The following is a 22,344-nucleotide window of genomic DNA, read 5'->3' as shown; positions in this document are numbered from 1 at the left end:
CCCGAGCCCCGAACCCCACCACCCGCCGGAGCCGGAGCACAATCCTTCATCAGTTCTTGCTCAGCAGGAGACAGCCCATCCCACGCAGACTGGGTGAAACGAGGATCCGTACCATTCAACGAGTCCTCAAGACCCCCACCACCCTCCTTGCTTTTATCATCATCACCCGAGGCCGGGGGGGAGGGGGAGGAGGAGGGGAGTCAGAGCCTGGGGCACCCTCCACCCGGACCCGAAGACGAAAACCACCAGCCGCCGGGAAAACATCAACAGTGCCACGAATGCATATCGGGTCCACACACCACACCCGAAGCCGAGCTGGTCCAAGAACAGATAGCGAAGCTGGGTCAACCTCAATTGGTTTCCCAATCAGCACCCCAAAAGCCATCAGGAAAGACGAGGTGCGCATGCTGGGAGGCACATCATCCACTAACACCCAAACATCAGATAGAGAGGAAATGGTCTTTGACCCATTGGAAGCAGCTTTGACCGAGACCACAAGTTGGTTCAGAGGAAGTGTGAAGCTGGTGCAGGAAGACATCATGCGAAGACTCTCTTTAGAAGGAAAAGTGGCCGCAAACTCGAAATCAGAGAGTTGGCGAATCTACCAATCCCAACCACCTTCATCCCACAAACGGAGTTCGTCCAGGAGGGCTTGCGGAGAGATGCGCTTGTCCTGAACAGAAATGACACCAACATTGGACAGCGAGGGGTTGGGGGCAGCAACAGGAACTTCCTTGTCCAGGGCAAAGAACGAGCAGCCAGGGAGGCCGATACCGTAGTGGATGAAAGAGGGAGGCTTGACCCTACTTTGGCAGTCCACCGTGAGGTGACCGTCCTCCCTACAAATGAGACAGAATGGAGGATTCTCGCAACGGGATTGAAAGTGGCCAGGGCAATGACACGCGAAGCAGGTGAGGATGGGATTGGAAACCTGGGAGTGAGAGGAGTTGCGACTCGCGCCATGAGAGGGTGGCGGGGCAGGATGCCATCACCAGGAGGACCACCACCGGCCCCAGCGCCAGCACCACGCCCCGCAGCCGCACCGAACGGGCGCTAGACAGGGGCCCCCGAGCCGCCACGAGGGACGAAGCGGGACGGCCCGCCACCGCCCACCGCCGGCGCCCGCGGTGGCCCACCCGAGGGGGCAAGCGAGGAAGGAGACGAGGAAGGTCCCGAAGAACCCGCCCGGCTCCCCCGCGCCGCCTGTTCCCAGGGATCGGCCATAGGCACCGGAGCAGAGGGCGCCAGGGGCGGAGGTGCCGACGGCCCGGATCCAGACGCACGAGGGGACGCGGCGCCCGTCTCCGACCGCGAGGCCTGGAGCTTAGCGCGGAGCGACGCCTCATACTCCAGATCCGCAGCGGCGTCACTAGAACCGTCCCGCCCCCGCTTGAGACCAGAGACAGCCTCACTGGAGGACCCGCGGGAGCGATCCATCGCAGCCACCGACGCGAAGGGGAGAAGGAGGGGAGGAGGAGGCGTGGATCTGACGAAGCGGCGGATGGGGGAGCGGCACCGTCGCAAGTCCGCGGCAGAAGCAGGAAACCCTAGAAAAGGGGGAGCCGAACCCCTCCGGACCCATATAAAGCCAGTGCCAGACAGGCCGGGCTCACCCAGAGGGGCCGAAGGGAGAGAGGGACGCAATTGGGCCGGCCTTGGTCCAAGAGGCATGGAAACGAGGGGGGAAATCGACCACGGAACCCAGCGGAGGGACAAGCACAGGCCCACACGGCCCAGCACCAACCTGAGGAGCCCGACCCACGGCCCGGGGCACCAGCGCCAGCCCCGATCCCAGATCTAGGGTTAGCGCCGGCGCCGCCGCCGCCGGGGAGGGAAGGCCCACGGACGGCGGCGAGCCAGGGCGAACCGCCACCGGTGGGGAAGGAGCCGGCGAATCAAGGACAGCCACCCCAGGGCCCACCAGAGAGGGATCCGACGACCAAGAGGCGGCGCGCCGGCGCCCACGGCCAACACGGCACCAACCATCCGAACCCACACCCACCACGACCGGCCGGCCCCGGCCCCCCGGAGCGAATTTACGCCGGCGACCCGCCGCCATTAGAGACGACGACTCAGCCACCGAGGTCGGGCGGGGAAGGGGAGAAGGGACCTCGGAGTCGGATTCGGAGCCAGAATCGACCGAGCCCAAAGCCCAAAACCGGTTAGCCCGGGGCGCCTCCAGGGCCACCGGGCTGGGAGGGGGAGACACGGGAGGGAGGGGGTCGGGCCCCGCCGCCGGCGGGGAGCCCGGAGGGAGGCATGAGGGAGGAAGGGGGCTGGGGTTCACACGGGACTTGGACGCCGACGGAGGGGAGCCGCGAGCCGGCGACGCCCCAAGGGGGGGAGCGCGAGAGGAGGGGAAGAGAGCGCCATCCCGAGGTCCCTTAAACAGGGATTGATCCTGAGGATCGGTGATGGCGAGTCCACTTTACTATGGAACCACAACTGGATCCCTAGAGATTATATGCTTTGAGCGTTACACCCAGCTTCAAATGACCACCCTTTCCTAGTTTCAGATTTGGTCGAGGGTCCGACTCGAAGTTGGAATCACGTAGTTGTTCACTATCACATGAATCGGGTTGAAGCTGATGCAATTTTAAGTATTCCCCTGAGCACCTCGAGGACCAGCGACTCATAGGCATGGCATTACGAGAGATGGTGTTTTTCAGTTGGGTGATGCTAGGCGCCGGCGCACCGGTCTAACTTTTCGGCCGGTCAGCCCGTGGCCGTTTGATTAGCACAAGCACAACCATCAGATCTGGAACTGTCCCCGTCCTTCCCTCATCTTCAACCTCCTGCACGAGGAAAAAGGAGAGGTAAGAGAGCGCCGCCCCCGCACGCGCCGACCGCCTCGCCTCCTCGTCTTCCCTCACCACCGGTCGCCGCCCTCGCCGTTGGTCGCCGCCCTCGCTGTCGCTGCCGGATCGTGCCGCCGCTGGTACCGTCCTCCTCGTCACCGCACGCAGAAACGTCCGCATAGCTCGTTGTCGTGCCGGTTGCAGCAAAAAAAAGGCCCACGCCGCCGATGAAAGTATCTGTCGTTCTCGCTGGTTGATGCAAATAAATAGGGCGCTACCTCTGCCGTCACAACTCAGCCGTTTGCCGATGGTAGCAAAAAAAGGTGCCGGTTGTAGCATTCGGATGGCTGCTTGTAGCAAAAAATCTTCCAGCAAAAATAGGGTGATGTTCTATCAAAAACCAAAACAACGGTGGTAGCAAAAATCGAAACGGGTTCCAGCAAACCAAAACTCCATTGGTAGCAAAAATGCAAAATTGGGAGTTCTTCCAACAAAGCAAAAAACGGTGGTTGTAGCAAAAATTAGAGCTGCTTCCAGCAAACCAAAACGCCATTGATAGCAAAAATGTAAAATTGGGTGTTCTTCTAGCAAAGCAAAAAAAGGTGGTTGTAGCAAAAAAATGGAGCCGCTTCCAGCAAAGCAAAATGCCACTGATAGCAAAAATGCAAAATTGGGTGTTCTGCCAGCAAAAGCAAAAGACAATGGTTGTAGCAAAAAATGGAGCTGCTTCCAGCAAATCAAAACGGCGGTTGTAGCAACTGGTACGAGGGTAGCGCCGGCTAGCCGGAGTGAAACCAGGGGTGGGGGTAGGCTCCTAGCACGCTGGATGTAGGGGAGCTGAGCACGCCGCCGGCCGCAACACCAGCGCATTGCCGCAGCTAAGCACCGCCGCAGCTCCAGTGCACCGTCGATTGCTGCTCCAGCACGCCGTTGGTTGCAGCTCCAGCGCATCACCACGGCTCCGCACTTCCTGGATGTGGTGGTGGAGAAAAGAAACGAAGAGAGAGAAGGCAGGGAGAGTTGAGCGGTGGAAAAGATGCAAGGGGATGGGAACAAGAAGATAAGGTCACTGCCGCTTTTTTATGGGGCCCGCACGAGGACACGTTTAAAGTAGCCACGGGTGGTTGCGTGTCGCACTGGTCAGTTCGATCAAGTCAGATCCAACGACGCGTGTGTGTCCGGCGCCGCGTTCGGCCGGTGCGCCGAGTGGAAAGGTTTCCCTTTTCAGTTCGCTCTGCTTATTGTTTGCTAGTTGAAACAAAACGCAGGAGAGAAGATTGATTGGAGAATCGAGAGAGTAACTCTGAGACTAGGGCTTCACAGAAACAATGGCAGAAACTATGGAAAGCTAATGTGCGTGGAAACGTCAAAAATTTTGCGTGGAGATTGGCCAAAAATTCAATCCCGGCAGGAGAACTACTCTGCCAGTGACATATTGCAGACAATGAAACTTGTTTTCTGTGCAATTTGGCAGCTGATACCTGCCGCCATGCCTTTATGAATTCTTTTGTGCATGATAGGACGGGAGACGTGGTCGGTTGTGCGGGCGACCAAGAATTCTTCTCAAATCAGCTGGGCAAACGTTTTCCATATGCACACACCGCCTCAACCCCTTTATTCATAGCTGGAAATCGAAAACAAACAGTACACGATACAGAATTACAGGCACATGTAGGTACGTAGAGTGGTGATGCGCGTGGGTCACTTTTCTACCAGGAAGGAAATCAGCAACTGAAGGGAACAAAACCAATCTTCTCGGCTGCAACATCGTAGATCACCTCGGCGGAACGCTGCTGCGTGTTGCCGATGATGGAGAAGGAATCATCGTCGGCCGCGAACGCGAGGCACCCGTAGGCCGGCTGCGCGTCATCAGGGAACATCATGATCCCGAAGAAGTCGAGCTCGAACACGGCTCCGTCGCTGAACTTGAACGACACCCCCGGTATGAAGATGGCGTTGTGGCCGGAGAAGTCGTAGCAGGTGTCGAGCTCTTCGGAGGGCGGCGCCGGCTTGTACCCCTTCATGGTGAACTTGAAGCGGTCGCTGAGCAAGGTGTAGGCCTTCGAGGGGATGTACGTGAGGGTGGTGCCGGAGTCGAGCAGCGTGCCCTTGCTGGTGAACACGGATGGCGGCACCGGCAGGACGTAGCCACCGATGTTGATGGACGCGAGCTCCACGAAGTAGAAGGACGGGTACTGCGGCTTCTTGATCATCGCCGTGTACTGGACCTTGCCGGTGTCCGGGGCGGCGCCGATGCTGAGGAACCCGGGCCTCGACATGTTGTGAGACGGAAGACAGTAGGAGAAGGTGCCGTCGTACGAGGAGGCCGTCTGCGAGGCCAGCGAAAGCTGGCCACGGCCGAGGCCAAGCAGCCCGTCGACGCTGCCAAAGTCACCCAGGTTGGTGGTGCCGCATCCAAACGGGAAGCTGGAGAACGTACGCGACGAGGAGAATGTCAGCGTCTCCTGTGAGAGCGCACCGGACGTGGACGAGCCGTCGCCATAGCCGATTTGGTAGAGGCAGGTGGTGCCGTTGCACATGCCGCCGGCCACCGAGCACTCTGGCGTGCCACAGCGCACCACGTCGTAGGTGGAAGACTTGGTCGGGTCGAAGAGCGGGCCGTTTTGCTGGTAACAGTGGCCCGTGCACGGCTGGCACTGGACCCACGACAGGTCGCTACCGGTGTCAAACAACAGAGCAGATGGCTGAGACGGCGTGCCGAAGCCAACGACGACGATAAACTCCGATATGTTGTAGCCGCTGGTCCCCGGGATGTCCGGGATGGTGACGGACGGCCCCTCCGCTGGTGCAGGGGCTGGCGGGAAGTATATCGGAGGGAAGGCTACGGCTGGGACTGGAGGCATCCCCTCTGATGGTGCGGGGTTTGGCGGGAAGAACATCGGAGGGAAGGCGACGACCGGTAACATCGGAGGCATGCCCTTTGCTGGTGCTGAACCTGGTGTGGGGCTTGGCGGGAAAAAGAACGGAGGGATCGGAGGCATGGCCATCGGAGGCATGGCTGAAGGGTAAGACCTTTGGCGGATGGTGCTCAGACGGGCTCTGTCGTGGCTGGCGATGTCGCGATTGCGTCCCGCCTGCTCGGCCGTGCTGCAAGATGGATGGATGGCGAACTTGTTCCCAGAAGTCTCGCCTGTCAATCATTTACATATCACATGTTACATATATGTATTGCTCTTTCTGTAATAATGATAAAAGTAAATGTTTCTGTTCTTATAACATTCTAAAACCTATTTGTGCCTAAATTAAAACTTTCGCCAAATTATAATACGCGTAGTGATCTAGTGGATGGATATAGCTGTATATATTTCTCAAAAAAAAAGATGTAGCTGTATACGTATAGATTTGCTTCACACTTTAGATGTTTTGTGCGGAGTTGCCCAAGCGAGGCCTTTTTCACTATTTTGACCCTTTCAGAAAACTTTCGCATAAAATGAACTCCACATAAAACTATTTCATGATCTGATTCTTTTGGCAACGTCATAGGCCGTGGCGTTTCTTCTCTATTTAGAAACACCGAGCTACTTAGCGTTGCTGCACTTCATAAATAAATGGCAATATGGACAAGGTAGTTGAAACGCCAAACCCCTTGGTGTTTCATGCTTGGGCAGCAACGCCAGGCACCCTTGGCGTTTCCAACAACGCAGCATACTTTGCCGTTTCTGCCCTGCCACGTAGCGCCTCGACCAGGCCAGCAACGCTAGCTAGCTCGACGTTTTTAAATAGAGAAGCAACGGCAGCATCTTTGGCGTTACCAAAAGGGTCAGATCGTGAAATAGTTTTGTGAAATTCATTTTGTGCGAAAGTTTTCTGAAAGGGTCAAAATATTGAAAAGACCCCAGGAAAGTTGTCACAAAGAGCCCGGCAAGGATGGAAATAAAAAAAATGCAAGAAAAGTATGGAAATTATTTCTGTCTGCTTTGAGATTCATATCACACGTTCTTTAGTTTGTGTGGCAAAATTTGTTTTATTCCATACTGTCGCCGAGCGTTTTCATTGACTTTCTTCTTTCAAAATGTGTCATAATATTCCGTTGCGTACCACAAATAAGAGTGCGTTCTTTCCTAGCGAATTTGCTGGTACACAATAAAACACGACAATAAACTTTGAAAAAAGAAAAAGGAACATGTAGTATTTTCAAACAAGACAAAACGTATCAAAAATCCGAAAACGTGCCACAAATCTCAAAGTAAAGACAGCTGGTGAATGCATGCATGATATATCTCGTGCATGGTAGAAAAATCACTCTCCCGAGAAAGCAGCAACATCTCTTTTTTTCTAAACGAAGCATCAGAAGTTTCTACCGTAATTTCACACCCGTAGTACTCCATACCTTTTCTTTGGTGTATTTTTGTACAGGTGTAGTGCTCTGACCCATACCTGAAAACGAGGAGGGATCATAGCACTGGGCTCGAGCCTTGGAGGCGACCACCTGGTCGAGGCTGACGGAGAGGTAGCGCTTCGGCGGAGCCGCCAGAGCGCCGCCGCAGAGGAGGACCAGCACCAGCACCAGCAGGCCGCCGTAGAGCGACGGCAGTCGGGACGAAGCCATTGCAAGCACAGCTCAAGGTCTTTGTCTCGCACAGGTGAATGAATGGAGCGGCAGTGATCCGAATCCTTATATAGGCGGATGCGGGGCATCGTATCAGGTTCGACATAATCACGAAGGCGTCGCTGTTGCCAAGGTTTGCGCCTCGGACGAGCCGAGCAGGAGCTTGGCTGCCGCCTCGGCGCGATGGATCCGATGAGGGAGGATGATGCGAGCCATTGCGTCGGATAGGTCGGCTGAATCTTTGTTTCGCTCGTAATATTATTGTTAGTGCAGCTTGCTGCTTCTCTCTTTTTTAGAAGAAACACATGTAACTTTATTAATAGTTATAACAATTACACGATACACGATATAGACCTAAGATCCAACAAAATACAAAGTAACTCATATAACTAAGAATTACAATAAAATCTCTTGTAAACACCTTCTTCGCAGTATCAATCTTTGCTCAAAGAAATACTCCAAAGACTTAAAGAGTCTGCAATTAGACTGGAGCAATGATGTTGTCACTCTTTCACCCACACAAACATTATCAATAATGATTTTTGAAAGCGCCTTGAATCGCCCATCAAGAAAGATGGGAAGCCTTGATCGATGGACGTATTTGGGCTGGGGATGATCTCCTAGAAGTGAAGGTCGTCGAATCACTATATCTTCATCATCGCGCCTATGAAAGATTTCACCTTCACAAAGACTAATGAAAGCTCCATCATGAGGGCGACAAGGCGGGCGACAGGGCGGGCGACCGTGGACCCGACCGCGACGGCACCGTCCGCCGCCGGTGATCGTCGGCGCGTCGGCGGGCGCTTCTGGGCTCTCGCCGAGTCCGACGAGAAAGACACGGACGACGATGAGGATGCATCCCCGGCGGAGTCGCCGCCCTCTCCGACGCCCTCGGATCTCATTTGCGAATTTTTCCATTCAGGTTATAGCGAAGATGAAGTGGCCTCGACGATCGATCGGGTTCTGCCACCGGACGATCCGGCGCATATCGGTCTTCACGCGAGTGAGAAGAATGAGATGATCTGACGCGTAGTTCATCAGAAGACGGCGGCGTCGGCGCTCAGATCATGGAAGGGTCCCCTACCTAAGGTGAGTCTTCCGAATCTTACGTTATTCGATCTAATTAGGCCGGAGTCTTGGATTACTGTCAAGAAGAGGAAGAAAGCGAGGCGGCTCGCCGTTCGTTAGGCACCGGCGGCGCCCGTGACGGCCGCGTCGGCGACCGGGATCTCGCACGCGAGATCGCAGCGTTTGAATCAGCTGCTGGGCTGTGCTGGGCCGGTTCGAAGGGAACCGGGTCCGCGAGGTGTTGGGACGGGGACAGATGGGTATGAGGCCCATGCTGTACTGAGCCATACCCCTGCCCATATCGAGGTCCCATGCACGTACGAGGGAGATCGTGTTTCTCTCGCTCGTGCGCCATCACCTCCTGGTTCTAGGGTTCGCAAGCACGGGACGAGGGGTTTCCCAGTTTGTGGAGCTTGTCGGGCAAGGAGGATCCGGCCGCTGTTGGACATGGCCGGCCGCGCGGCTGCGCCTCCGCCAGCCAAAAAGGCCTCATCCGGTCCAGCGGGACGGGGTGGGGCGGCTGCCGGGCATGGAGCCCAGGCGCCGCCTGGCCAGAGGCCGCCGGCGGGAGGGGGCGCTGTGCAGGGTACCCCGGGCCAAGGAATTGGCCACTTGGGCGTGCGGCCACCGAGGCAGATGCCCTTACAGCTTGTTGCTGGGCGGGGCGGGCTGAGGCCTCCAGCGCCGGGCGCGGCGCCCCCCACTCAGCCGGCTGCGGGTCGTGGTGGACCTCGGCCTCTAGCGCCGGGCGTGACCGGTGTGGCTCCTGCTGGCCGCGGTGGTACTGCCCTTGGGGTTGTGCCGACGCCGTCGGGCGGTCAGCCTCGTGCCGCACCTCCGCCCCACTACGTCGTGAGGCCGGCGCAGAATCGGTCGGGTCCGACACAGACAAGACAGAATTCTACCAACAGAGAGCCCAATGATCCGCCCCGAGGCCAGTGGGGGGATGATGGGTATGATGTGTATGGTGATGGACGGCATCATGTTTCCTCTTCCACGGGAGGAGGTCGTGGCTATGCCTGGCAGACTGATGGGTCTGCTAAGAGACCGTTTCTCGGCCCTCCAGGCAGATTTGTTGAGGGAGCCTCAGGCCCGGACCACCGTCGGAGAGGAGGCTTTCGGGGCCATCGTGGTGGTCGGGGTGGGGGCCGTGGGAGGTATCGCCGACCGCCTCCGCCTCCGGCAGTTGTTGACCATGCGGCGTCAGCAGTAGAGGCCGACCACGTGTCCACAGATCTTCCTATTCAGGCGATGGAGGTGGTGACAGCATTGGCCAGTGTTGAGGTTCCCGAGACTGGGACTGTGGCCGAGGTTACCGACAGGTCGGATGCTGAGAGGGCGTCCAAGTATGCGCGCAAGAAGGAAAGGATGCTTTGCTACCGTTGTGGTGAGAAAGGCCACTTCATTGCTGAGTGCGTGGCGGAGCTGTGTGAGTCGTGTGGCAAGCCAGCTCATGCCTCGGGGGATTGCCCGTTATTGCATGACCAGGCTCCGGCTCTAACAATGTACGGGGTATATTGTGCTGAGCTAATATTCTTTGAGTCACCGGCAGCGAGAGAGATTCCGGAGGAGACAATGAGCTTGACCACCGGGGTTGTGAAAGCTACCCAGGGTGCGGTAACTGAGGCTCAGATTGTGCGGAGGCTTCAAGAGCTCGCACTGGGAGACTTCCAATGGGAGTTGGTTCCTCTCGAGGCTAATGTTTTTAAGGTCGATTTCCCCACTGTGGATGATTTGCAGAGACTGCTGAGCTTTGGCTTATGTAGAGTGCCTGGCACTAAGTGCATTCTGGAATTTAATGAGTGGAAGAAGGTGGAGCCTAAGGGAAAGCCACTTACGCAGGTATGGTTGAGGTTTTCGGGGGCTCCATCTAAGACTCTGCAGGATGTTCGAGTTGTGGCCAGTATGGGTATTATGGTTGGCAAGACGGAGAAAGTGGATATGGCTTTTACCCGTACTCATGGAGTGGCCCGGATTTTAGTGAGCATTCTGGATATTGAGTACGTGCCCGATGTGGTCAACTGGACTAATAGGGGAGAGGTGTTTCCGCTCGAGATCCAGTTCGAGGACACGGATCTGTTTTCTGAGGCGATTAATGGGAATGATGTTGATATGCACGAGGGTGATGACAGTGCGGGTGCCAAGAGGGTGCCGACTAATGACTCGACTCGAGAGGGGTATAATGGTGCTCGCCCTGATGCTTAGTTGACCGGGGATGGGACCGGGGTTGAGCCGACGCCCTCACCAGTGGTGCCCATGACTTCGTTGCGTTTTGGGTCCTTTGAGCCAGCCTCGGCCCCTCCCAGACTTTGGAGTGACCGGGTAGATTCTGATGATGTGTTTGAGCATACGCTCCCTTTGTTGGAGTTCGAGGGTGCTGGCGGATCCTTGGCTGGACGCCTGGTGATGGCATCATCGGCGAGGGCTTTGGATGGAGTTGGGGAGGTAGAGCCAGTGGTTGCTCCTATTTCCCTTGCTTCACCTGTGGTCGAGGCTCCGGAGATGACGACTGTGTCCGAGGTGGAGCTTGGGGGAGGGGGTTCGGGGCAGGTGGCCTCGACTTCTCTCCTCCCTAACCCGACGCCGGCGACGCCGGTATCGATGACTTCGGCTGGTGCTGGGAGAGGTGACCCGAGGCAGGAGGCCTCGGCTCTTTCTCCTCTGGTCGTGGCGATGGCGCCTGCACTTCCAGTGGCGCTGGGAGGGGGGCTGGGGCAGGTGGCCCTGGCTCATCCTCCCTCTTTAGCGGTCAGGAGGACCGCGTCTCCATCAACGACGGTGCTCGACTCTGCGCCGAGGGGTGGGGCGGGAGGAGGGCTCGGGCAGGCGGCCCCTGTCATCCTCTCTCCCATTGTGCCCGTGGCCCTGGGCCTCGGTGTGGGGCACTCGTCCGAGGGGCATGGGAGCCCTCAGCCGCCTCCTCCGGTAACCTCGGTTGACCCTTTGTGGGATTCCGAGCAAGGCTTTACTAGGGAGGAGGTCGTTGCTTTTGGTGGGATCCCTGACCCGGTCTCGACGGGGAGACGGATGAGTGCTCGCGTTCAGGAGCTTCTGGAGGTTGATGACATGCAACAGAGGTGCGCTATGAGGGCGGCCAAGCTTCATGATGCTGAAATCTCTACTGGTATGTCCGTCAACATATCTAATTCTTTATTGCATTTTTTAATGAGGAAATTAAAAATAATGCAAACCAATTAGGAGTTTCACTAGGGACTACTGAGAGTGAGGTTTCCAATTCGGTGAATGATTTGTTAGATTTGGAGGCGGAGCGTGCCTTAGAGACTATTCGTAATCTCGCATCGGTAAAACCCATGAATGATGATGAGATTGATGCGTTAGGGGTCAGAGTGCTCGATAACCTGTGTGCGGATCTAGCACCCTCCAATCATGAGTCTGAGGACGATGATGTGCCCCTAGATAATGCAGTTGTTAGTACCGCTGAGCCCGGTTATGAGGACCGGGTGACATAACCTAGTAACCAAAGCGCAAGTGGAAACGGAAGATTTATCCCGACTCTGTAGTTCATAGGAGTGCTAGGATTCGGACTACTAAAAAATTGCATGATGAATTATGAAAGGAATCTTTTGGAATAGCAAAGGTCTGAAAGACTTGGCTAAAAGAAGGTTTCTTGCTGAGGCATCTCTGGAGCATCGTTTAGATTTTATTGCTCTATCGGAAACTGGTAGAGATAACTTTGCGCCCCAGTTTCTTTCCTCTCTTGCGGGTGGTGTTGATTTCGATTGGCATTGCCTCCCTCCGCGAGGAAGATCGGGTGGTATCTTGCTGGGTGTGAGATGCGATTCGCTTGAAGTCCGAAGTGTAGTGATGGGAGACTTCGCGGTTAAGTTTCGAGTCAGGTCTAAAGTTGATGGGTTCAACTGGGCGTTGGTGGCGGTTTATGGTGCCGCACAGCCCGAGCTTAAACCGGAGTTTCTGGCGGACCTTGTTCGAATCTGTGGGTCCGAGCAGCTTCCAATTTTAGTTGGGGGTGATTTCAATATCATTAGGAGGAGAGAGGAGAAGAATAATGATAACTTTGACGGCAGGTGGTCGTTTATGTTCAATACCACTACTGAAAGCTTGGATCTGAGGGAGATAGAGCTTTCTGCTAGAAAGTTTACCTGGGCTAATGCTATGCCAAATCTGACTTACGAAAAGCTTGATCGAGTTCTCGCAAACGTGGAGTGGGAACAGAAGTTCCCTCTTGTTACGGTTCAAGCTCTCTCGTGGGGCGTATCCGATCACACACCCTTGTTCGTGGACTCAAGGGAGCCGAACCACGTGGGAAACAAGAACACCTTTTCATTCGAGAAGGCCTAGTTCAAACGCGAAGGGTTCTTGGACCTGATTGCCAGGGAATGGGCTAAGGGTGCAGGAGGTAGGACTGCGGTCGAGCGTTGGCAGAATAAGATTAGGAATTTGAGAAGTTTCTTACGGGGTTGGGCTAAGCACCTTAGTGGGGTGTATAAGATTGAAAAGGATAGGCTCCTTTCTCTTATACAGACCCTAGACTTAAAGGCTGAATCCACCATTTTGATGCCAGCTGAGCTTCAGGTTAAAAATGAGGCAGAAAGAGGTTGAAAGAACTTCTCGCGAAGAAGAATTGAAGTGGGCTTTGCGGGCTAAGGTCCGCAAAGTGGTCCAAGGGGACGCGAATACTCAATTCTTTCACTTGATTGCTAATGGTAAGCACAGAAAGAAGAGAATCTTCCAACTTGAACAAGATGAGGGCACTATTTTAGGACAGGACAACCTAAAAAACTATATAACCGAGTATTATAGGCAGTTATTTGGACCTCCGGAGGATAATTGTGTGTCCCTCGATGAGTCCAGGACTGAGGATGTGCCGCAAATATCGGCTGCTGATAATGATATTCTGGTTGCCCCATTCTCAGAGAAGGAGGTGTTTGATGCTATTGCACAGATGAAAAACAATAAGGCTCCTGGACCGGATGGATTCCCGGTCGAGTTCTACAAAAAGTGCTGGCACATTATTAAGGGGGATTTGCTACCTTTGTTTCATGATCTGTTCTCTGGACAGCTTCACTTATTTCACTTGAATTTTGGAACTATCACGCTGCTTCCTAAGAAAACGGATGCTGTGAGAATTGAGCAGTTCAGGCCGATATGCCTTCTCAATGTTAGTTTCAAAATCTTTACCAAGGTCGGGACTAATAGGCTCACACAGATTGCGCATTCTGTGGTGCAACAATCCCAAACTGCTTTCATGCCGGACAGAAACATCCTTGAAGGGGTGGTTGTCCTTCATGAAACGCTCCATGAAATCCATTCCAAAAAATTAGATGGAGTAATTTTTAAGGTGGATTTCGAGAAAGCGTACGATAAGGTCAAATGGCCTTTCCTCCAACAGGCATTGCGTATGAAAGGTTTTGATGAAGCCTGGCGCCGCCAGGTTGAATCATTTACGCAAAAAGGGAGTGTGGGAATTAAAGTGAATGACGATATTGGTCATTACTTCCAGACACATAAAGGCCTAAGACAAGGAGATCCGATGTCCCCTATCCTGTTTAACATTGTGGTTGATATGTTAGCAATTTTGATGGGAAGGGCTAAGGAGAATGGTCAAGTAGGTGGCTTGGTACCTCATCTTGTTGATGGAGGTATATCCATCCTTCAGTACGCTGATGATACAATCATTTTTATGGAGCATGACTTGGCCAAGGCGAGAAATATGAAGCTGGTGTTATGCCTTTTCGAACAATTGACCGGGTTAAAGATTAACTTTCATAAGAGCGAGTTGTTCTGCTTTGGTAGAGCCAAAGACGAACATGAGGCTTATAGGCAATTGTTTGGGTGCGAGTTGGGGGATTTACCTTTCTCTTACCTAGGTATCCCAATCCACCATCGTAAGCTGACAGACAGAGAATGGAAGTGCATCAAAGACCGATTTGAGAAGAAACTGAGTTGCTGGAAGGGCAAGCTCATGTCATACGGAGGCCGATTAATTCTGATAAATTCGGTGCTCGCGAGTATGCCTATGTTTCTCTTATCGTTCTTTGAAGTCCCAGTTGGTGTCAGGAAAAGACTAGACTTTTATCGATCGTGTTTCTTTTGACAGGGTGATTAACTAAAAAGAAAATACCGGCTTGCTAAATGGGATATCATCTGCAGACCGAAAGACCAAGTGGGTCTTGGTATTGAGAATCTTGAAGTAAAGAACAGATGCCTTCTTAGTAAGTGGATGTGGAAGTTGTCATCTAAGACTGATGCCACGTGGGCACAAATCCTTCACAGCAAGTACCTACAGAGAAAATCCTTGCCCCAGGTCACAGTCAGGCCGACTGACTCGCCTTTGCGGAAAGGACTGATGAAAGTCAAACAATCCTTGTTTTATTGGACAAAGTTTGTTATTGGCAACGACGCTAGTACACGGTTCTGGGAGGATACTTGGCTCGGCGACACACCCTTGGCTATTCAATATCCGTCTTTATATCGTATTGTTCAACGACGTGAGGTGTTCGTCGCAACGGTATTTCAATCTGTCCCCCTTAATATTCAGTTCAGACGGTCGCTAGAGGGCAATCGTTTGGAAGAATGGCTCCGTCTAGTTAGAAGACTGATGGAGGTTCAGCTTTCTCAACAACCTGATGAATTACGCTGGAAACTGACTAGGTCTGGAGTATTCACAGTTAAATCAATGTATATTGATGTTATTAATTCGAACTCCATTCCTACCTCCAAGCATGTTTGGGTTGTCAAAGTTCCATTGAAAATAAAAGTGTTTATGTGGTTTGTCCATAAACAAGTTATTTTAACCAAGGACAACTTGATAAAGTGTAATTGGACAGGACCTACTAGGTGTAGTTTCTGTGATCGGGATGAGACGATCAAACACCTCTTTCTTGATTGCCCGTTGGCCAAGGTCCTTTGGCGGACGGTCCATATTGCTTTTAATATTACTCCACCGAATTCTGTCAACACGTTATTTGGGACATGGCTTAATGGGATTGAGCCTGACTTAGCGAGACATATTCGTGTTGGAGTTTGCGCTTTATTGTGGACTATTTGGAATTGCATAAATGATTTGGTTTTTAACAGAACATCACGTATTCACTTTTTGCAGGTTATTTTCCGAGTCACGACATTGATCCGTTCGTGGTCGCTACTCACTCCGATGGAGGCCAGGGAGCATTTGGTTACTGGATCCATCCGTTGGGAGATGGTAGCTCGGGATATCTTCAACCAGTTTGGATGGCGGTCATGTAATAGGATAGGCAATTAATTTACCTATCTATCTTTAGCCGGCCGGTTGTGGCATCTTTGATTGGCTAGTTTGTGTTTCTAGCCCATTTTGGCTATGTGTTAGCTTTCTTTTCAGTTTTTTACTGTTGGAGACTTTGGCACCTTGTTTGGAACCTTTTTATTTGGTTAATAAGATGGCCGTATGCATCACTCTGATGCAGAGGCCGGGGAGCCCCCCCTTTTCGAAAAAAAAGCAATATAAACTCATCAGATCCGAACTGCAAGGACAAAAAACTCTCCAACCTCATGGCACCGCCGAAAGAATAAGTGAAAACTTATTCTCACACAACTATAATGATAATTGGATGTTGACGAAGAACATAGAGGTCTTGAAGATCCGAGGCCCCCCAACCCCGCAGCGTCAAGATGATAGTTGAAGACGAGGGGGGCATTTCCTATTTGGCGCTGCAGGCGCCGTTACAGTGCAATTTTGCAAACAGGCTCCTGCAGCAGTCTAAATTGGGCCGGCCCATTCTTGTTTTCGAAAGATCAAAAATAGTGCTTGAAGTGGGGTTCGAACTCACAACATTTCTTTGTAAGCGATCGCCTCTAGCCTGTGGCTGTCGACCCGCGAGTGTTGGGTCGTTCACTTTTCGGTGTTTATTTCATTCTACAGCTTGGTTTATTCTTTTTTTCTCATTTAATTTGTTTTCCTTATTGCGTGGGGTTTTTTAATACATGAACTTTTTCGTTAAATAAGTGAACCTTTTTTAGAAAATCGCTGAACTTTTTTATAAATTGTTGAACTTTTTTCAAATTCAATAAACTTTTTTTCAAATTAGTTGACGTTTTTTGAAATTTGATGAATTTTTTTTCAAATTCGTTGAACTTTGTTCAAATTCCATGAACTTTTTTAAAAAAATTGATGAACAATTTTTCAAGTTTGATGAATTTGTTTTTCAAATTCGATGAACTTTTTTCGTATTCATGAACTTTTTCGTTTTTGTGAACTTTTCCTTTCAATTCATGGATTATATGAACGCCTTTTCAAATATATGTTTTCTTTATTCAAAGAATTTATAGGGGGTATAAAGTACTAGTATATGTTTAATGTTTGTACTGTACAGATTTAAGTGCTTTGTACTGTACAGATTAAAGTGCTGTGTTTTCTCGATATGTAAGGTCTAGTTCTTGCCGCGGTAGTGGTCCGATGAACTTTTGAAATAGATATGGATCTTTTTCGGCAAAAAGGCGGTCTAGCAAACAAGCATCTTTTTTTTTCAGGGCCCTTTCAGCTTGTGTTCAACTTAATCTCCTTTTGGAACGAACAACAATTTGCAACGACCTTTATTTATTTATTAAAATGCCAAGCATGTTGGTCTATCGGTCGATACAGCACCTGAAAACAAGCAAGATGCCGAGGCAGCATAACACTAACTACGTAGCTGCTGCTTATCCATCAGCTAGCTAGGCGGAGAGCCGGAGATGACTCCACTCCACACTTACACATCACCTGCGACTCTTCTGGGTCTTATTTTTCTTACTAAGAACCATCATCTATCTAGCTAGTGACGTGCGTGAGCCTTATTTCTGAAGAACCAACCTTCAATATACTGGTAACATGCATGCGATGCATAGATAGATGCATGCATGCATGCGACGTGCTGCTTTGAGTGGCTTGATCGATCAGCAGCGGTTGTCGACGAACCCGACCTTGCCTCCACGCAGATCGTAGACCACCTCCGTGTACGCCTGCGCCAGCGACCCGATGACGGAGACGCCCGACCCGTACGCCGGCGCCGGCGCGAACGCGAGGCACGCCACCGAGAAGATGTTGTGGGGGTTGCTGAAGTACATCATCTGCTCCAATCCGAGCTCCAGGCTCGCCCCACCCTCAAAGCTGAGCGTGATGCTCGGCACACCGATAGCGTCCATGTCGGTGAAGTCGTAGCACGTGTCGAGCTCGCCGGACGATGGCGCCACCTTGTAACTGATCATCCACAGCCTGAACAGGCCGCGCAGGTACTCGTACACTTTCGGCTTCAGGTAGGTGAACGTGGTCTGCACCTCGACCAGCGCGTCGCCGGCGAGAGCCTCGGCGGAGATCGGGAGGTCCAGCCCGCCGATACTCACGCCAATGAGCCTCAGGAAGTAGAGGTTCCGGCGGGGGGGGGCTCTGCTGTGCAGGGTGGCGTAACTCACATTGCGGCCGGCGAGCTCGGGCCGGATGGTGCCGAAGGAGAGGAAGCCCTGGGACTCGGAGCCTCTGGGCAGGCAGTAGGAGAAGGCAACCGTGTCCGGGGACAGAAGAACCCGTGAGGCCAGCGAGTAGTGGTTCCTGCTGAGGTCGAGGACTCCCGACGTGCCGTCCGTCGGCACCTCGCTCATTATCTCCATGCAAAGGAACATATCTCCATGCAAAGGAACCTGAAGCCGCGCAGGTGGACCGACGGCGCCACCGTGAGGGTGTCCTTCTCCATGGACGCGTTCAACACGAGGGAGCCGTTGTGTGTCACGCGGAACGTGCAGCCGGGGGTGGAGCAACGGGTAAAGGGACAGCTAGCCTTCCCATGTCCTGCCGCATGGAATGTCGTAAAGAGATGATGAGTGGGAGGGGTCGAAGACCTTGTCGCATGGGTCCCCGGCGGCGCATGGCTTGCACTGCAGAAGCGTGGCTCCGATGGTGGCCGTGTCGAATCCGACGGTGAGGTTCTGCGCCGGAGTACCTAAGCCGACGACGACGTGGTATTCCGGTGCGTCCGGAAGATCCACCAAGGGGGTGCCGGTCGAGGGGATCGTCAGACCAGGGCTGTCCGCTGAGTCGTCGAGGAGCCCGCGTAGGCGGAGGGCGTCGCGGCTGGAGGCGTCGCCGACCGAGGGCATGCTCTGGCTCAGACCGGCGGCAGAAGGAGAGCACGGGCTCAGCCGATGCGTGATGCGTCACAGCCAGTCCATTGCCATCTCCTGCAAGGTGTAGACAAGTCAGCAACTTATCATAAAGAGCAAGCACATGAAGATATATACAATGGAATTCTCACCAGAAGGGTTGGAGGAGCAGGTCGATGGTTTCTTGGACTCATGGGACGAACGAGTGATGACATGCTTTCCGCCATTGATGGAGCCTGTGCGGTAGGAGCTGCCGAGATGGGGAGCAAGAACGAGCACGCACAAGAGCAGACAGGGAACGGCGGAAGCCATTGCTGCTTGTACTAGTATCTCGTAACGTGTCGCTAGTAGTGGAGATCGGAAGCCGGGTGGTAGTTGCATGGTACCTGGCGGAAGCCTGCCTATATATAGCCATGAATGAGCACATGAGGTACGTCGAGGACGTCAGCATTGTTCTTGTTTAGCAGCTGGGTTCTTCTATGGCGACTGATATCAGATATGTGGGCATATAAAATGGTTATTCTCAGCCTAGTGCGTGTGGTTCCTCTTGTTTATATGCTTCCACGATCAGCCCAAAGCTTCGCGCACGTATAAACAGCGTGTGCATACGTAAGTGGATCGGGATCAACGTCCTTGATTCCGACACTGAGGCTAAAATTGCACGGCTAGCCGGCACAATTGAGCTTTCAAATATATCCATCCATATCACATACCTTCAGTGCCAGTTGCAAAAGTTGGATTTTTTTTTTCTGCACAGAAGGTCTTGTTTACCTTGCATCCTAATTGGCTTACCTTCATTGTTGCTAGTCGCAAAAGTAGTTTTTTGTAACATAGGACGTTGTTACCTTGCATCGGCCAGGTGTCTCGGTACTACTCCATCATTTTGCTCCTTTGCGTGCCAATGCATCATCTTCGCGACCTTGTTACTAAAATAAACGCTTCAAGAGAACAAATATGTGGTTGAATGGTTAAGAGGGACTCGGCTGGTTGCCACGTCGCGTAACCCTAGATGACATGGGCGGTGTCCCACTCTACGCGCCTCCGGCACTCCCACCTCCGGTTCCTTCCCTCGCCGCAGTGGGCAGCCACCTTCGGGCAAAGCCCGTGTTGTGGCCGCGGCGGCGGGGTCTTCCTCCTTCACACACACGTCCCTGCAATTCGTGGGCCAATGCGGCGGTGCCCCGGCAGTTGGCGGCGAGGGGCGGCGCGGCCCTTGGTCCGACGGCCAGCGGCCTTGCACGGTGGTGCACATCCCTCCCCTAGCATCGCATATCTGCGGCGGCGGCGGCCCAGTGTCTCCGCCGCCACCTTATCGGCTCCTCCTCCTAGTGTCTCATTCCAACCATGCCTTTCTCCTCTCGGTTGGTTGCGATGCCGCTGGTGGCGGCGGATCTGGGCCACCTCTGCTCAAATTTGGACCGTGGTGGTTGGTGGTGTTTGGATGTTTGAGGTAAGGATTCGTTGGTGGTGGTGCGTCCGGTGACTCCCGTGTCAGCTTCATGTCTTGTGATGGGTACACTCTCCTTCATGCGGTGGAGATTCAATAAGGACTGACAGGGGCTGAACCCCCCCCCCCCCCCCCCCCCGAATGGATGTGGTGTGAATTTTTGCCAGAAATGATCACATACGTTTTTAGATTGACAAAAAAGACCACCTTCTCATCGTATTGACAGAAAAGACCAACTATGTCGTGGCGGTAGGCCTGGCAGCCGACGCGTGGCACCCGCCGTAGTAGAGCTTGCCGCCACAGCGCACGGTGACAGCCTGTGCATTACAACCAATCAATCGAGCGAACGGAACGAAGGGGCGCTGGTGGGCCCCGCCACCATGCCCTGTGGTGACAGGTACTAGGTGCTGCGCGCAACACGCCGATTTTTTTACCATTAATAATTAACAGTTCGGTAATTCCAAGATTGGTAAACGGTGCAAGAAATTTTTTAAAAATAGGATGGACGCCATGAACAACAGTGTCCAGCGTTGGACGTCACTGAGAACCATGTCCTTGTCTGGACGCTATTGCCAAGAGCGTCCAGTTATGTGGTTCGGCTAGTGTTCTAGTTGAATTGAACTGAGTGATTTCCAACTGGTATATGGAAATTCTGTGAGGTGCAAAATCTAGTTCGCATGCAATCATCGCTCCTCGAAAGCATCAAATACAGCCACTACTCCATCAAATACAGGGGATTAGTGCTCTCTCGCTCTCCCTCTCTCTCTCTAATCACTCAAGTATTAGGTCAGATTATAGAGGGGAAATAACCAGAGGGGAAGTATCAGGTCCCAATTCAGTTTGTTTCGTGATCCCTTCGGATAAACTATATGAATAAGAGAGACACTACTTATATCCACATCAACAACATAGTTCACTTACGATATCTCCAATGCTGCCCCAAAACGGACACGTGTATCCGTTCACGAACTCGTCTATACCAGTCCTCGGAAAATGATGAGGGAGCGGGTCATCCAACCGTGGTCGCATTCACTTCAATTTTTTTGAATAAACCACACGGATTTACATAAAACGAATGATATTTCTTCCATTAACTAAAAACTTAAAAGAACTAGGAGGTTAACTTGAAGGGAACGCTGGACGAGACTTGCCTGCTCCCCGCGTGTGTGCCCATCCGTGCTCCCGCATACGTGGCATGATTTGATTGGAACAAAATAAGACCCGGCCCCACCCCCTTAAAATCAGGGGGGTGATGATTAGATTAGAAAGAAGAGAGAAGTCCCCATTTCAACCTCGAACTAACCACTCGGTTCGATTTACAACCCTGAACTACGAAACCAGTTGAAATGCACCCCGAACTAACTACTAGGTCCAAAACTCAACCCTGGTCTCGGTTTTCTGTCGGTCAAGTGGTTTTGACCAAAGTCAACGCTGACTGGACTGCTGACTAGGCACCCAGGAAATTAAAAAATACTTCTCTCTCTTTCTCCGACGCCGGGTACTGGATGCCCGTGCCTTACTAGACTCGGTCCTTGCTACTGTTGCCGCTGCCTGTAGAAAGTGAAGTGAGGTAGACAGCTGTATTGATTCTCTCAGTGTACATTTATACAGAGATTACACACGGACACACAGCTATCTTAAGTTCTTAACTAACTTAGCTATGCACAGGCTAACCACCCCTAGAAATGAGTAGTAGCATGCAGATCGTGGGCGTTGGCACAGCAACAGCACGCATGTTTGTGCATGCACTACTACCTGAAAGACCGGTTCCAACACTGCCGTCCCGAGCTGCGCTGACGCCCCTCCCCGACCACTCCCCACCGTCCATCACACATTGCCCCTTTCCCGGCCATGCAGCAGCGAGGCGGCGGCAGAGAGCATAGTATCCTCCCGGTCGTCATCTTCCTATACAGGCCCAGAACGGCTGTTCCAGCTAGAGGCTGCAGTTGGTGTTGTCTGGCGACGGCGACGGCGACGGACGGAGGTACTGCATCGGCGCTGCCTAGGCGCCGCGACTGGTTGTTTGCGAGCAGCTAGAGCGGCTGTTCCGGTGTCAGGCTGCAGGTGGTGTAGGCTGGCGCCGACGACAGACAGAGGCAGGGGCGGCTGGGCGATGAACAGAGATAGAGAGAACGAGCGGCGGCGGCTGCATCCTTTTACTCATTGGCAGAGAGAGATAGAAGACGGGGTAGAGTTTTGTTCTTGTTTTTTTATTTCCTGGGTGCCTAGTCAGCAGTCCAGTCAGCGTTGACTTCGGTCAAAACCGCTTGACAGACACAAAACAAAGACCAGGGTTGTGTTTTGGACCTTGTGGTTAGTTCGGGGTGTATTTCGACCGGTTTCATAGTTCGGGGTTGTAAATCAAGCCGAGT

At 52.8% G+C, this 22,344-nt stretch overlaps 1 protein-coding gene and 1 pseudogene across 1 annotated transcript; both read right to left on the bottom strand.

The window, feature by feature from the left end:
- Positions 1-4,504: 4,504 nt before the first annotated feature.
- On the bottom strand, positions 4,505-7,368 carry LOC123156605 (aspartyl protease family protein At5g10770-like). The gene is made up of 3 exons (XM_044574753.1): positions 7,197-7,368; positions 5,378-5,949; positions 4,505-5,263 (listed from the first exon to the last, which is right to left on the bottom strand). The coding sequence occupies exons 1-3, from the start codon at positions 7,366-7,368 to the stop codon at positions 4,523-4,525; spliced, it is 1,485 nt and encodes a 494-aa protein (XP_044430688.1). The 3' UTR covers positions 4,505-4,522.
- Positions 7,369-17,325: 9,957 nt separating this feature from the next.
- Positions 17,326-18,837, bottom strand: LOC123162393 (aspartyl protease family protein At5g10770-like; annotated as a pseudogene).
- Between the last annotated feature and the right edge of the window lie 3,507 nt (positions 18,838-22,344).

The sequence above is a fragment of the Triticum aestivum genome, chromosome 7B (genome assembly GCF_018294505.1).
Source record: "Triticum aestivum cultivar Chinese Spring chromosome 7B, IWGSC CS RefSeq v2.1, whole genome shotgun sequence".
NCBI lineage: Eukaryota > Viridiplantae > Streptophyta > Magnoliopsida > Poales > Poaceae > Triticum > Triticum aestivum.
This window is presented reverse-complemented; position numbering and strand designations above follow the sequence as displayed.